Source organism: Boleophthalmus pectinirostris, unplaced genomic scaffold (genome assembly GCF_026225935.1).
Source record: "Boleophthalmus pectinirostris isolate CB_2022bp ecotype Guang Dong unplaced genomic scaffold, ASM2622593v1 HiC_scaffold_16, whole genome shotgun sequence".
Lineage (NCBI taxonomy): Eukaryota > Metazoa > Chordata > Actinopteri > Gobiiformes > Gobiidae > Boleophthalmus > Boleophthalmus pectinirostris.
Window position 1 is genome coordinate 20824385 of NW_026571095.1, and position 16859 is coordinate 20841243.

Here is a 16859-nt window from a genome sequence, read left to right on the forward strand (position 1 = left end):
TAAGAAAATATTTGGTCAGTTAAATTATGTCTAAAATTATCTAAAATGAGACAATCCTGGATTAGGCAATTCTAAATAGAAAAATATATATAGTTTTGTTTTTAAATAAAACATGTACCACAGAAATTTGAAGCAAACAGAATAATTGTAGATAACTAGGGTAAGACAAAATATTTTGCCTATTCAAAACTAGTAACTAGTAATTAAATACATTATTAAAACTAGTGAAATTAAAAATCAGCTTTATTTTATTAGACACCTCTATGTTACAAAACATACCATATAGTCTTCAATAGGTAAACAAAGAAATGTAAACTAAACCCTTATCATTTAAATAAAATTCTATCAGTTACGCCAATTACAATTCTATGTACAATTTGATTTTACATTCTTGTTCTTAAACTGTAAAAAGATAATGATAAAAGTAATAAAGTGCTTGATTTTGTGATTAGAGTTTAGACAATAAAGTGCATTTATAGTCTAAAGTGGTCTTGGTTTTGCATTTGGTAAAAATATGTTTTGATTGATGTTCATTGTTTTCTGCTGTACAAAAAGGCACCAGTGATTTGTCATGTCAGTTCTGTCATGTTCTCCTCTTCTCCCAAACTGAATATGCTTATTTCTCCACATCGGGAGCGGATTTTTGTCTTGGTCCGATTGTCCCCATCCTCAATTGTACTTGATTCTTGCCAGCGTCCCCGATTCAGCTGTCTTGAGCTAAAAGAAAAGACATATAAAAGGGTAAAACAATCTATGAAATATTGGCAAGTTTTTCAGCATTGAACTGGGCGTGTCAAAAATCTACCAAGTATAGATACAGAAACCAACCAATAAGAGTAAAAAGTAGTTGTTATTACAAATTTCCAAGATATAAAACTAAATGCAAATGTTAATTACTGGAACAAAAATGTAGTTAAATTGAAATATTATTTAACAGTTTGACATTAGTACCTTGTATCTGGTATGAGTCGGAGTGTTCGATAGAGCTCCGTTGTGGTTGGCACAGCTGAGCGAGGCTCAGGTTTTGGAGTGGAGAAGTTGGTCGAGTACGTCGAGATTTTGGGTAGATGAAATGAAGAGGAAGACATTCGTAGTTCTGGTTCACTTCCTGTGAATAAATTAATAAAATTTAACAAAAACATGCATATTTGTATTAATTATTACACTATACAAAATCAGGATAGAGCTATTTACTATTTGGCTGTTATACAAATGCGTTGAACTTCTCTTTTAAATTAAGTTTAGAATATCAAATTTGTCCATGCTTTGAGTTGCGCATATTCTTATGTCACTTTTTAGCTGGTTGGTTGCATCACAATTGATCAAAATGATGAAGACAAACAAGAAGCATTATCATTTGTAATGGCATAAACATACTTATGGATAGTGAACTTTGACCACCATCTGACGAAGATCCTCTCCGGCGGTCAGCAAAAGGTGTCATGGTCAAAAACTGATTTTTGAGCCAAGAAGCACGATCCTCCTCAAACGCTCTTTTCTGCAAAATAGAATACACATTTAACATGTCATCACAAAAAAAAAAAAAAAAAAAAAAAAAAAAGATACCAGAAATTTAAGCCCCCCTTACATCTCTCTCCAGACGAATAGCAGCTTCAGTGAAGTTCTTTCGCTCTTGTTCAAAGTTTCTTTTCTGTTCTTCGAAAAGTTTCCACTCCTCTTTAAGACGTTCCTTCTCCTCCAGAGTGTAGCAGTCGTTCAGCAATGCAGCAGTGTCGTCATCAAAGGAGGTGTGTAGTTGTTGCTGTAAATTGGAAAAAAAAAAAGCACTATCACTGAAAACTGAGTTTTCAAATTGGGTCAATTAAATCAAAAGGTCTACAGCCACCCGGCTGTCAGTAAAGGCATGTGTCTGGAGCAATGTATTTTAAATGGCAATGATTCAAAATCTGCATTGTTTATGTTCAGGAAATTATTAATAAACACAATTTTTATTATCAAGACAAAATAAATCATAAATTGTGATTGTGAACGAAATTGTGTCATATCGCCCTACTTTTCACGGTGTACTATAGATACTGACCTGCAGGAGCTGCTGTTGTGTCTGGATAAACTCTTTACATTGCAGCACTTCTTGCCTCATCTTCTCCATCTCATCATCATGCGTCTGTCTTGGGATTACATCCTCTTGGTTTTGAGAAGCTTTGGACACAATATTTGAATAAATTAAATGTAGGTCTACCACAGTATAATAAACATTATACTGGCTGTTTTGAGGCAGAATTCAATATTTCTGTATGTATGAATAATGTTGTAGATTCATAACAACTATACAAATCTGATCTATACTGAACCAGATCATTTATATTTCCAATGTGGTCTCAAACACCACAGATGTATAGACATTTGTGATGACCTATGAAAATTAACAAACTGTACCTTGGCTGTCTAATCTCTCCATGTGGCTGCGCACTTTCCTCCACTGCTGCCGAATGCTGTTGGTGAGCTGCTCTCGGGCCAGTTCACATGACTTATCCAGTGATTCTCTGCCAGAGTCTCCTGCCCTCTCTTCTGTGTCTGAGTCACCCTGAATGGCAAGTTTGGAATAAAAGTTTTGAAGGAAAAACATTAATTACATTTATTAGAATTATTAAATCATTTACTCAAATTCAACATTCCCAACTGGCTTTGAAATAACTTGATTTTAAACTTTCTTGTTCTACTAAAAATATATATGCAAGACACACACAAAGTAATCCTACTATGGAGTATGCAAGTATTTTAGAAAAAAAAAGTGTACTGACCCTGCTACTTTAAAATATGCTATATACTCCAAGTTATCATCAAGTAATTTTTTTAAAATGCTTGAAGCATTTCCCAACCCTTGAAATAAATGATTCAAATTCCATGAAGTAGCCAAGCCAAAGTTGATAATGAAATATTACAAATACCTGATCCTGGCCGTCATCAGCGTTGGCTCCTTTTGACGTTGGTCGTGGACTTAAAATGTGGATCATCTCCTTCTTCATCTGCTGCAGCACTTTCTTCAGTTCTGCGTTCTCCACCATCAATGACCTCTGGCTCGCCTCATAGTCACTCAGCAAAGACTTGTACATGTCCCCCTCATGGCTGGATAAGGAACCACATACAAAAAAAGGGTAGAGAAGGTACATGTAATTAAGTGTAACGTCTAATTATTATATTATATGCTTGCATTCCTAAAATAATAAATATAGAAGGATAATAGTAGAAGGTGTAATTCTAGTTATTGTAAATTTAATTAAATAACTCCAAAACGAGTAGCTATACACTGCCAATGCTCATATAGCTCTTTTTTTTTTTTTTACTACCTGACAGTAGCTTTTGCAGTTTTCCAATGGCTCCTTTTTCCATCAGCGCGGCCCAAACAATTCAAGACATCAATAGCTATTAATAAGGTAAAAAGATTTCACATTTTAACAGAGAATTATTGAAATTATTCAGTGCATCTACAGTTACTTACAGAGTTTTTTGTCCTTTCTGTCGACTAAGAGCTGGCTTAGGCGTTCTTTAAGTTTAGCTGTTTCTCTTTCTTTCCGCTTAGTGTCATGGTTGTACTGTGTGGCACGACTAGTGATTATATTTTGAAGCTTCTGAACCTAAAAGAAAATTGGGAAAGGAAAATGGGTTATTTATGATACATTAAGTAGCATGTATTGAAAGAAGTTAAAGAAGTCAAATAAACAAACCTCTTCCTTTTCAGTTTTTAGGCAGCTCTGTAAAGTTTTAATCTTGAGTTGTAGCTGACGCTCAGTTTCGTGCATACCACACTTTTCCCTCATGGACAACTCCAACTGGTCCTAAGACAAAAGGCACATTTGAATATTATTCTTTGAAGCAAGTGGAAAAAGTAAATACAATTTCAATGGCATTTGTCGTAAAATTAATGCAACATTTGCATTAATAACATTTGCAATGTTCGAATTAATTGGGCATAGAGACACCTTTCACTGACACCTTTCATTTTTGGAAGGGGCGAGTTTGAAAGAATACAAAGTTATGTCATTTGCCAGCACTCACTTTGTAATGTTTTTAGCAGTTAATAATATAAAATGTAACCACAAAACCTCATCAGAGTTTTCAAAGGATGAGAATGTTGAACTAGAGCCAGCCAGTTATGCACTTTGGGTCACACGGGACCATACAGCGGTCCCACAGAAAGGAACAGTCTCATTAACTGGTTGATCTATGCAGAGTGTTGAACAAAGAATCAGTGGCACCAGAAAATCCAATGGAATGAGACTGCTTACACAGCAGCGTGGAAAGAAAAACGCCAACTGTATGGCTACAAAGTGGTCAGGCATGTACAAGTTTATGATGAGCTTCAGCTTTGGCTTGCAGATTTTATTGCACGGTCGAGTATTAATGAGATTCTAAGACCAAACAGACCTACTCTACAGACTAGCAGGGGGGAAAGATAAATTTTGCAATCTGTTCATCAAAGCAGCTTCTTCAGTTCTGGTCTGATGCCACTTAGATGAGCGACAAATGTCTTTACTGCAAAACTTTTGCCCAGTTGACAGAACTGAATTTTTCATTTGCCAAGGATCATACCTGGACAACTGAAGGCTTACACAGATATTGTTGGAAGTTATGAAATTTAATAAATAAGAAGATTTTAGATTTGCTCCCAAGAATGAATATTAATGTAAACAAACTGTGATGCTAACTTTGAGTCTGGAGTTGCTCATCTGCACATGCTCTAAAGTGCTGGATTTCTTGAGCTGGTCCCTCTCGAGCTCCTCCACCATGGTCATGTCCCGTCTGTGGATCTGCAGCAGCTCATAAAAGGCATTCAGAGCTGGGACAGAGCTCAGGTCTGTCTTCCCTGCTGCACTGACCTCTATACATGAAGCCAAGCCCAGAGAGTCCAGCTCCTGTTCACCAAAATATAAGTGAATTAAGAGGGCTGCAATATTCATTACAACTAGAACTAAACCAATTTGTTTGAAAAGACAACACAAATTTGCAGTAATGAAGACAAGAATAAGAAAACCACAATGATATTGAGAGCAAGATATTAGAACTTGCTGATTCTGATGTTAACATTTTTAAATTCACGTCTAAGTCTAATAAAAACACTTAAATCACAACTAGAAATACATTTCAACGATCTTTCATTAGTACTGCTATGCAGTAATGTGTTATGTCATATTTTCCTTTTTCAAGTTGCCAATTTGCATATAATATAGATTTAGTTGCATTAGAAAGATGAGTGCAATAATCACACTGATATTTTGCCATAGAAGTGGATATGGTTTTACTGAAAATAACAAAAATATGCTATGGCATAAAAACATGCGATACATAGGAAATTACCAGAATGTAATTCATGTCTAAATCTTGTCTTGTTCTTGTGACCCATGTATTGCCTCGTGTTTAAGGTCTTACTTTACACTTTTTTCTTTTTAAAGTACTGAATAGACTGTACTTACCTGGTTAACATAAGAAATACACTGGGGGATGTTGTCTTCAGTGCAAAAGGCATTGATAACATTGTAGGATGTTGTGGACAGCCCCAAAGGGGAGTAGAAAGACATAATGTTGTTCAGCTTGGAAGGGGACATCGTCACATGGGAAGTCTCATAATTCCCTGTAAAGCACAAACAAGTAATGTTACAGTGTTAGGTGGACAGTACTGTATTTTATGTTGTTCATCAAACAGACAAAGCTAAAGTAGGTTGCTGTTCTAAAATAAGACAAGAAACTAGGCCATCTCTAGCAGCTAAATCAGTTCATCTTTTTATAGCAGACAATATTTAAAAATGAAATATTACCAATAGTTGTTTCATTTGGCACCCTTGTCCACCAATCTCCCATATCACCAACATATCAGGACACTATACTGGCAGGTCACGAGTTACCTCCTATGAATAAAGTTAGATTGGCAGCCATGCAGAGGACCAAAAGCACCAATTGGGAACTGGGCACTGAAAAAGGCATAGAGATTGAGAGGCTACATAATACATCCTTTGACAAAACCGGATTGAGGTTTAAGAGGGAACTCCCATTGGTTCAAATATCCAATAAAATGCATTGCAATGAGATAAGGAGGCTGATCCCAGGGGATTAGCTGACATGTCCCACTTGAGGAAATTGGGATAGGCATGATAATACAGGCATGGGATTTGTTTTGTATAACTTTCGCTGCTTTAGGACAATAAGTGTCGTCAAAACATGATTAACCAGACATTTCAATGACTCTTACCTGGCACTCCCACGGAGCAGCACTGTACTTTACTATCCCAACTTGTTTTAAACTAGAGTTGGTGAGAGAACATTGGAAGGTTCAACAAAAGAGCTAAAATAAATATAGGGTTGTATACACAGAAATGTCACGCATTTAAAACTGCAAGGTGTTTTTGTATTGCAGCAAGCATTCAATGGCTTATCTCCAAAACCAGGCCCCAATAAGTGTCTTTCTGTTCAGTGTCTGAGATAACAATTTCTGCAAGTATTAAACCAAATTATTAAGCAGATTGCACGACTAGACATAAAATAATACCTTGATCATCAAATCTAAATAGTTAGTTGATATTTACCCAATTCCAACAAGGAAATTGGGATATTTTCCCGAACTAACTAGATCGACAGTTTAAGTTACTAACTTACTTGGTTAAAAGGCTGGTCAGTTTTGTTTGCCATTTAAAAAGTGAATCTGAATTGAATAACAACGTGATCAAAAAATACATATGACACGAATTACAATATTTGCTAACCTGTAGAAAGCAAAGCTAGGCGTTAACGTACCTTACCCTGGGGCAATTAAGTCCAACCACGAAAAAAAGGTCAACACTGTTTTTGTCAGGCGTAAAAAAAACAATAAAACCCCAGCAAAGGGAGCGATGTGTTGAATCCAGTAAGTAATCCTTCATAAAATTGAGGTTACAAATCTGTTTCATTTAATACTGACACGGGACAAAATGCAGGCTGTTACCTCTGCAGCTGGAGTTGTCTGAGTCTGAGCGAGGAGCTGATGTTTTTTTTTAAGTCTCGTCTTCTTTGGCCTCGCACCAAACGCCATTGTGATTGGAGGCAGCGTCAGTACTGGAGACGTGCATTGGACGTGAGCACGTACAGGAGGATTATGCAAATGGGACGCACTGTCAGGTGTTCAGAGAGACGGACCAGAAACATCCAAAACATATTTCAAAACATATTTTAATAAATGCATGAAATCATCTCTGGCTAGAGGAGTACTATTAAACATAAAATGAAATAAATAAATGAAAATAAATTATAAATACGAAAATATGTATAAAACACATTTTTATAATTATTATTTATATTATTTTATTAATATTTGACTATTATATTAAAATCTATTTAAAAATTCAATAACAAAAGTAAAGCATGCATAATTTCATTTCATAATTCGTATTGCAAATTATTTACATTAATTTGAAAAAAATAAAATAAAATAAAAATAAAAAATTGATATTTTATAGTGAGCAAATTATTATCAAGCTAAGTTTTGAGTAACTATTGAGACACATTATTTTATTCATATATGACTATGACCATGTACTTGTATGCAGATTAACCATGCATTGTTTACATTCTTCATCCAGAGCAGCAGCAAGAAGAGGACTTATTGGTCTGGTATCTCCCAGACTCAGGCTGGTCTCTGCACTCAGCTATGAAGGCCTGAAGCTCAGAGGCTGGCACCTTTTCCTGCTGATGGTGCTGGAGAGACATAAGGAAATAACAAATACATTGCTGTTATTGTTGGTTTTCAGTTTCTATAATGTGATGATGACTCTCAGAGGAGGGGCAAGGGACAGCTTTTCCCATTGATTACATTGTACTTTGCCATGAAAAATTTCACTAATGTTGAACCTGATCATTTCTATTACTGACTAGACAAAATAACTCATTATATTACAATGTAGTCACATTCAGGCTTGCTAAAGTTCCGTTCCTGTGATTAAGTTAAGATATTATCCCTTTAAGATAAATCATTCACTGCAATTGAACTGAATCCTTTCACGCTGATCTGACCAGGCAACCAATCAGAGGGATTTTGCATGTTTTTAATATTGTAGAATTGAACTGTGTTTTTTCTGTTAGGACATTATAGACACACATGGAATGTATATATTTTGAAGACAATTGTTTAAATCATGACATAATTTCACTAACCTTGATGGTCTCATATGTGTCAGTGATGAGGGCTATGAACAGGCTGAGCACCATGTAAATAAAAAGAGAAATGAAGGAGTATAGATAGAGCCTGCTGAACAGCCACACCATGTAGCTCTTGTCCCTCAGGTTCAAGAAGGTGGCATACATGTCGTCCCCATTAATCAGAGAAAACAGACATTCAGTCACTTTGTCCAGTGTCCTGAACTGTAAAAAAAAAAAAAAAAAAAAAAAATAAATATATATATATATATATATGTATATATATATATATATATATATATATATATATATATATATATATATATATATATATATATATATATATATATTATATTTTTTTTTTTTAATTGATATTTTTTATAGAAATAATAGTATTTTTAATTTTTTATTTTTTTTGCAGTTGATCATTGCGCAAAAATGTACCAAGAAATATATTTTGCTAAATTAGATAACTGTTGCATGTTAAAAGACACAGCTTGTACCTAGAGAAGTGTTTCTGGTGATGCCAGTGGTCCTCTACAGTTTATAGTAAGTATTTAATTTAAAGATGATTCCATTAATATTTTTGTCCTTCTCTGGGTTAAACATGATCTAAATCTACTTTATCCATGCTTTAGTCTGATTTTAGATCAAGTTCAGCCCTGGTTAGGCCTGATAAAGTCTTGGGGTTAAATTTGGTGGAAAAGTTAAATATTATAGATGGTGTGAAAAGTTTGAAATCCACGTAATAAATCACCTCACATCTAGCTTTAGGAATATAATAATAACCTTCTTAACAAAAGTTTATGGATGTGAAGTTACTTTGTCGTGATGTGGTCCGAGTATGATCCATCCGCAAAAGCAGTAACCGAGGTAGATCATCGCAGCACAACAGCAAAATCTTATCACATTTGGAAAAGCTGCTCTCAGGGTCAATATCAAAATCTAAACAAAAAACAAAGGAATGACATGAAAGTGATATTTTTAAAGAGTTGAATTAGTTTACATGAACCAAGTGAAACTGAATAGGTGAATGTTACCTACTTGCAATATACATTTCTAAATCTTGAAAAAACATTCAAAACATTTATACATATACATTTATAGCAGCCCTTACATTGTATTTCTTGAAGAATCCAAAATAACGAATGACTCCAACCCATACCAGCATTGTGGCAGTTCCCAGCAAAATACTGCAGACATCATAGTTGGTCAGAAACTGCAACAACAAAGTGTAAATTTAAGCAATGTTATGACAGTATAAGGTACATTATACATAAGTGCTTTACACAAACAGTGTGGGAAACTATATTGAATATGAAATATTAAACTTGTTAGAACAGATACCTTTGTCTGGATCCCAATCTTCGTTACTGACCCGATGATGGTCAAAATGTCACTGATGATTATCAGGATGTACCAGCCATTGATAAACTCCATACGGTCCGACCAGCTCACAATTTTATTAAAATATGCATGGAAAAATATGTTGAACTCCTAAAAAAGAGAACAATAATACAATTTGTATATGTAAAGGGAATTTTAAAAAATATACAATTTTTCATACTTACAAATTGAAGTTGTATGCCATTGATGACAGAGCGAAGGCACAGGATGAGGGAGGCGAAACAGGCCAAAATGACAACTGAATCAAACACCAGCAGTCCATAGTTGTTTTTCCCAGCTACAAATGAAAAACAATGAGCAAACAAAAAGAATAACTGAGAAAGTACTTTTATGAACATATAAAATAGCATTACTTCAGTTTTCCAATAAAATTTACAATTGGGTACTTTGCTAAATGAGTCACAACTTAAGTCACAACTTTTTCTTTTGCCAGTAAATACAATAATAAAAATTTTATTAATTTAAGTTTAAAGTAATGGTATAATCTTTATCATTGCAGTACTAGCAACAGTTATCTCTCTACTACAAGACCATCATCATTATGACTGTTAACGCTACTGTATACACTATGACAAAAACTACATTACAAGATGGTTATAAACTCATTAAGTCATAAACTGTTACTACAACCTACATCCTTCCCACATTGCCAACTTCTTAGTTGACCTCAAGACAAGAATAGTGACTTTCCACATTTGTTGAGATTATAGACTGAGATTCAGCATCACAGCTGTACAAACACAACAGCACTGCTCTCTACTGGAACAAATTTATTACTGGATGGGAAATGTTTTCAACTTACAAGTGCCTTCAACTCTCCAGTCTTTACATTCATATATGCTCACGTTATTTTTAACATCCACTTTAACCATTCCACTGTGGGCGCTGTTGTCAAAAATTATCTGAAAGACAAACAATATAGTCATGTACTAACTGTGTGCTGTGATAGACACTTCACTAAAAAGTTACGTGGTATTGTGATTTTCACCTGGATTTTAAAGTCATAACAGTCCGGCAGCTCATGGTGTCGAACTGTCTGTAAGTTTATGGACTTCAAAGTGAGATAGATGTTCACTGACAGAAGTCTGAACAGGCAGGGAAGAAAATCATAATCTATATTAATATTCAGCATTTTATTAAAGGTTCACTATGTATGTTTTCTTGGTAGACTTGTAGCTGGACTTCTTTGAATTATTCAGTTGCAGGTGTTTTATTTGTCAAAAATATTTGGTGTGGTGGAGTCACTACTTCTCTCCATGGAGATTGTTAACTTTTATGCTATTTTGTAGAACATTTCATACAAAACAACAGTATCTCCATTGAGAATAGAAGGCTTCTAGAAGTGCTCCTTTGCAAGAAAAGAAAGCGAGTAATATTCTTAATATGTTGACATACTGACCTTCTGAAATCCAAAGAGAAGTTGGTGCGTGTACCTAAGCTTGTGTCCACTGATCCCATAGGGTAAACATTGATACACTCTATAACAGAAAAACAAGTGGTAGACGTAGCATAGTATTGGCTAAAACAGCAAGCTCTCCCTTGACCAATGATAAGCAGTCCATGTCCTGCTGATATGTTAATTAAAATCAAAAACATATGAATATACTTGCACAATAAAGCAGTATAAAATTGATACCTGGGCAAATTTATGCAACTGGCTCCAGTACAACTTATACTCAACTACACCAAATAAAGAGAACTCTTTACTTTTTATAAAAAAAAAAAAGCAAAATGTAGTAACTATTACAGAGTGTACTAAAGGAGGTATGGAGTATGGAGAAATGATTAAGTGTACCTCTTTCAATATGTGGGTCAATGTTGAATGTTTCGTTGCTTGGATCAACACTGCTGTTTCTATAGAAAACTTTACACAGAGACAAAGGAGTTGTTCTCCCATCCACCACTGCATATGCAAGATTACCCATTGTCAAGTTCTGGAGATGGAGGTACTTTAAAATACAACACAAATATAAAAATAAGCATTACACAGCATTAGAAGTAGAAGTAAGTATTTTTAAAATGACTTCATATAATATTTACCCTGTCAGTCACAAAGTAGATGTGATTATATAAATCTGCTTTGGTGTAAATAGCATAAGTTTGCATTTGATGGTCCTTGAATCCTTTGAGAAATAGATGTTTGAACGTCAGCAAGCTTTCATCTTTAAATGTGACCATCATTTCATTGCTCAGTCCAAAAGACACCAACTGAAAATGATCAAATTTACATATATTTAATAAAAAATATAAATAGTGATTAGCAAACTTTCCACAACTATTTGGATTTTTTCCTACTATTTGGAAGCATGTGTAAATCATGTCAATACAGGGAATGAAACTGAAATCAATACAACACTAAATCAGAAAAAAACTGACCACAAAACAGGTCTAAACAAGGACTAAACTGCCCTGGCACCATCTTTGCAAGGGCAGTCCTGTAGTTGGTTCCTCTTTCTGCTCTAAACCTGACATAAACACAGACTAGATTGAACAATAACTAAATAAAATATGCATTGTTTAGCTTCTCTGGAGTGCGTGACACCTGCTTGTCTCCTGCTTGTCTCCGTGGAAATGTTATTGCTTTACCTGAAATTTTCCACATTGTTAAACATATCTGCACTTTTAGGTGTTTCATTACAATTGTTTTTATGCCTTAAAAATACAAGCATTCTTACGAAATGTGGGGTCATCTATCCATGGATCTGACCGTCACCTGCTGGACTCCATGGAGATAGATGAGTTTAAAGACATACTGTGGAAGATTCTCAACAAATATCTCAATAACATCTCCATGGAGACAAGCAGGTGCTGTTCCCTACACCAGGAAAGTTACACAGTTGACACCCAAAAACATCACTTTAAAAACTTATTAAACTTATATATTGTCATTACTTACTTGAACAGTGATGATTACAATCTTGAAAACCTGTATCAAGAGTTTCCAGGGTTTGCGGCCTCTTGCTTTGTATTTTTCACAGGGATTCATGAAGAAATATTTGAGTTTTCTCCTGAAGTCCTCGACCATGTGGGACTCCAGGCTTCGAATGTGACCACTCCATCCGTACTGTGTCCTCTCGAGTCCAGACCTGCGTGGGACCAAAGGCTCAGACTCCTCCATCGCACTGCACTCACAGAAAGACAAAATGTAGCTTTAACGCCTGTTGTTAGTTCACTTTCAGGGTATAGCCATTCCAGTCATTCTGATGTTTATCAAACTGGTTTTCTTACATAAGCTGACTGTTGCTCATTTTGACAATAAATATGTGTATAGGTTATAAAAAATATGAAAAACTAGACCAATTATATTCAATGCAAATAAAGAGATTTAGAAAGTGGTTATTTTGAAACACAAAATGAAATAAATATATACATGATATAACTTGGCAACTACAAAAGATATATATATATGTGTGTGTGTGTGTGTGTGTGTGTGTAAAACAGAATTTCCCCTACTCCTATTTTATGCTATATTCCGAAAGCACAAAAAGTAGTTGTTTATGCTTTAAATGCAAATTAGGAAATCCCTTTGGTTATGAAGTGCTATACAAAATAGGTTTGACTGATGAAATTTCAAATAAACAGTGTGGTACATATAATATTACTTACTTGTTAACATGAGCCGTTTCTCAGGGAACTGTGAACCTCAGGAACTGTGGTCTAAAGCCTGAACTGTCAAACTACAGTCACTACACCACTGTTTTTTGTTTGTGTTTTTTTCTTTTTTTACACAAATGCACAAGTCACAGTAAACATGCAGATTTTGTGCACTGTATGGTTTAAAATATAGTTTCAATATCGATGCATGTAAATGTACATTAAGCGCACTAGATGATATATGTTTACTTCTTGTGTTCATTAATCTGCTCAAAATGAATAAATCAAATGAAAATTTAACAATCTCTTACTATTTACAGACCATTGCAGATGCTAATTGTTTCATATATTTGTACTTTGGTTCATACCTTGCTTTTGAAGAGATAAAAACATTTTTACCATGATCACTCTGTCTCTACACTGACATTTGCTAATTTTGAGAACCAACCAACCTGAGAGAAAAAGCTGCATCTGTACTGTAGAAACTGTAAACTAAACAAGACGATCTAAATCTTAAGGTTCTATTTCAATCTTGGCTTGCTGAATAAAAGTAATACAAAATATATGAAAGAACAAGCAGAGGTTAACAAAACAAAGAGTATATTGAAATTTACAATCCATACTTCTAGACACAATAAACCTTTTCATATTTCATACAGTTTGACTTGCACTGTCTATCAAGGCTTAATTTGACATAAATATAGACACATGACTAGTCATTACTATAGATCATTATTACAACACAAACAGCACATACAGTTTGAACACAAATAGTACAATATGTATCAGTAGTAGTAGAAAAAAAAAGAGTACTTGTGGTAGAGTGATATAAACCAGTGTTAATATTTAAGTTAATGTAACTTCAGAACATTCACTTATAGGCAGCAGAACCGAACAGTATCAGACATACAGGCACCTTTGCAGCACACCTAGTCTGAACTGAGTAAATGACCTAGGAAAATTATATGATGTATATTGTATGTGAGGTGATAAAAGTGTAGTCAAATTACCAGCAGCTTTGACAAATTACAGAAAATGAAGCAGTCACATTATACGAAATTGAACAGTTACAAAAAAGGGAAAAAATATATTTTCAGAACACTTCTAAGATCACCGATTTGATTATTGTTGTCAAGGTAACATCACTTCAAAGTCTCTTGATAATGTATATCTTTCTCTTTCTCTTAGCCTGAAAAGGGGCATGGGTAAATGTCTCTTAGACATGGGTTTAGAGTAATAAAAAACAGCACCATTGCCATAGCAAGTACCAGTTCATAAAAAATATTATATTATTAGCTTTTGAATGCTGAATAATGCTGAAACCCATGAACATTTCAATGTCTGTTCAGTTCATTGGTCACCATAGCAATTAACAATTTAAAACAAAATATTATATATTTTGATTGGGAAAAAGTCATTTTTCAAAAAGCTGAAACCCATAAATATCTTTCTCTAGAGGTTATTAAAAGAGGCTCCTGGCTGAACTGGGAGTGAGTGAGCGCGACCGGAGTGGGTGGAAGTTGGGGTCTCCTCCAGTGCTAGAACATCCAGGAGAGGCAGCATCTATATTTGAGGGGGAGTCCACCAGGATTTCATCAGGCAGAGGTGGGGCCCCAGGGTCTCCAGGTTTGGGGAGACTAGAGGAGGTGGAGGGCAGGTTAGAGCAGGCCACAGAGCTCAACTCTGCCACCTTCTGGTCAGACATGAGGTTGAGCGATGTTGCTAATTCTGAAGAGGAGGGGCTCTTCTCGCTGTCTGGGTGGAACAGCATAGTGGAGGTATTAGAGAAAGAGAGGTCGGAGGTGGATGTAGTGCCACAAGCTACGTCAGATGAACTGGATGCTGAAGCTAAAAGAAATAAGCAAAAAGAGATACGACATTTAACTAGGACTGTGTAATTAATCAAAATTTAAACTGAAAGCCTTTTCTAATCGTCAGTGATCAGACAGTTAGGATCTTTTTAATTGAGAGGTCTACTGTCAATCCTGTCAGTAAAAGCATGTGATTTGGAACAGAGGAGGGATAATTTAATTCTTATTAGTAGTAATAGGAGTCTTTGTTTTCTAGAAATTAATATTGAAGGCTTTTTAAATGTGTTTTTAATATGACCAACCAAAATCAAACTGTGATCGATCAATAGAAGGACATTTTTGATACATTTTATTTTGTCATATCACCTAGTCGTGCAGCTATTATTCAGAACTGTAGTCAATCATAGTTACGCTCGAAACAACAAATAACTGAATAATGGGAAGTGGGTAAGCTTACTGGAAGTGGCAGAATCTTTAAATGGACTATTGTAGGAACAATATTTTCACATTCAACAAAAGAAGTTTAGTGGTGTAAAATGTAATAGTGTTGGGGTTGTTACAGTGTTTAAATGCAGCTAACTTAGAGTGGGTGGTGTGAATACTGATATCAATGCAATGTAAAGTGCTTTGTGTATAATGAAAAAAGCTATATTTAATGTATCATTGACCAGTTGATCAGTTGTCTAAAAGTCGGAGAGGTTTTTGATGGCAATGTTGTGACTTTATATAATAAGGATGAATTCTCACAGGGTTGGTCCTGATGTAGACTTTGTTCCTGTTCTAGTTCTGGTTCAGTGCCTATTTTGATTGCAATCCAAGTATGTGCAAATATTATAATATAGAAACGTCATGGGTCTTCTCACCTCTAAGAGACTCAATCTTTTCATTTTTGGCTTTTTGCATTTCATCTGTGATTTTGGTGATGATGAAGTTTTGAGCGCATTTCCCTGATGGAGTCCAGTAGTGCATCCAGTCCGCGGGGGTTGTCTGTGAGAAAGTCTAGTAACAACGCAGTCCTTTTCCTCTGAGTAGTTCGGCAACCTATCTCCTCTGCATCGTCCCGGGACAGAATCCTCCTAGACCTCAGGAAGTCCAAGTGACGCTCCGCACGGATAGTTTCACACAGGTAATGCCGCATCCGGAGCAAGACCTGGGATAAAAAAAAAAAATAAAATAAAAAAAAATGTTACAAAGGCAAAGCTATTACACATTTACAGGTTTAGGAATTAAAGGAAGTGACAACAACACTTTTTTTTTTTTTAAATTCATGACTGACATCCTACATTTTCTTTGATTCACGTTGTCAAACAGGTATCCATGTTTGGTCCAATTTTGGTCCTAGTTTAGTTCTGGTGTAGACTTGGTTTGTTCCTGCTCTAGTTTAGTCCATATAACCTATTCCCTATAGGTTATTTTATCTTTATGACTAATAGGTAAAAGAAGATGACTTATGCTTCTGCACATCACTGTCTCTCAGTTGGAGAATAAAAAAATAAAAAAAAAGTATTTATTTTTTTCATTAGATTAAGATTTCACTGCATAATATTACACTAAAAGTGAGAATAGTGTGGTTATGTGGTCATAGCGAGGGCGTGAAGGGGATTTCCTCATTTACACGGGCCTAAAAAGGACCAATCGGGTACATGAACAAACAATGATGAGTAACATATCATTACACATTGTAACTCTTTTTTTGTTTACTTTATGGATATAATGCATTTGAAGTTTCTAAACACTCACGTCTTTTTTAATCTCAGTCATTTCCTCTTCTGTCAGATGAGGACCGTCCATCATTTGTCCCCAAAGAGTTTTTTCCAGGTGTTCAGAGGAAGAAATCGCGACTATAAAACTTTGTAAACTATTAATTACTAATGCTATAGTTTACTTAAATGCCCCGGGAGTCAAGTGACGCCTGGTGAAAGTAAG

The 16859-nt window shown here is 35.1% G+C and overlaps 3 protein-coding genes across 10 annotated transcripts; all 3 read right to left on the reverse strand.

The window, feature by feature from the left end:
* Positions 1–225: 225 nt before the first annotated feature.
* Positions 226–7015, reverse strand: ssx2ipa (synovial sarcoma, X breakpoint 2 interacting protein a). Of its 7 annotated transcripts, none has more exons than XM_055152143.1 (14): positions 6935–7015; positions 5775–5927; positions 5433–5590; positions 4668–4874; positions 3687–3797; positions 3461–3596; positions 3309–3384; positions 2910–3087; positions 2398–2545; positions 2042–2160; positions 1589–1762; positions 1378–1498; positions 952–1108; positions 226–717 (listed from the first exon to the last, which is right to left on the reverse strand). In XM_055152143.1, exons 2-14 carry the CDS (start codon positions 5815–5817, stop codon positions 570–572), a joined length of 1776 nt encoding a protein of 591 aa, XP_055008118.1. In that variant the 5' UTR covers positions 5818–5927; positions 6935–7015; the 3' UTR covers positions 226–569. The 7 variants fall into 7 exon arrangements, with proteins under 7 accessions (XP_055008118.1, XP_055008120.1, XP_055008117.1 ...); XM_055152145.1 differs by having other exon boundaries at positions 5775–5864; positions 6753–6988; XM_055152142.1 differs by having other exon boundaries at positions 6753–6988.
* A 467-nt stretch (positions 7016–7482) lies between these two features.
* On the reverse strand, positions 7483–12902 carry mcoln3a (mucolipin TRP cation channel 3a). 2 transcript variants are annotated; one of them, XM_055151572.1, is made up of 12 exons: positions 12425–12902; positions 11569–11736; positions 11324–11477; positions 10928–11006; positions 10517–10613; positions 10331–10430; positions 9693–9805; positions 9469–9618; positions 9239–9340; positions 8944–9066; positions 8140–8346; positions 7483–7683 (listed from the first exon to the last, which is right to left on the reverse strand). In XM_055151572.1, exons 1-12 carry the CDS (start codon positions 12644–12646, stop codon positions 7561–7563), a joined length of 1638 nt encoding a protein of 545 aa, XP_055007547.1. In that variant the 5' UTR covers positions 12647–12902; the 3' UTR covers positions 7483–7560. The 2 variants fall into 2 exon arrangements, with proteins under 2 accessions (XP_055007547.1, XP_055007548.1); XM_055151573.1 differs by lacking the exon at positions 8140–8346.
* A 797-nt stretch (positions 12903–13699) lies between these two features.
* bcl10 (BCL10 immune signaling adaptor) lies at positions 13700–16807 on the reverse strand. Its single transcript, XM_020929200.2, is given in 4 exon segments — positions 13700–14970; positions 15797–15870; positions 15872–16083; positions 16674–16807. Coding segments are annotated over 4 exon segments (726 nt in total). The 5' UTR covers positions 16728–16807; the 3' UTR covers positions 13700–14584.
* Positions 16808–16859: the final 52 nt, after the last annotated feature.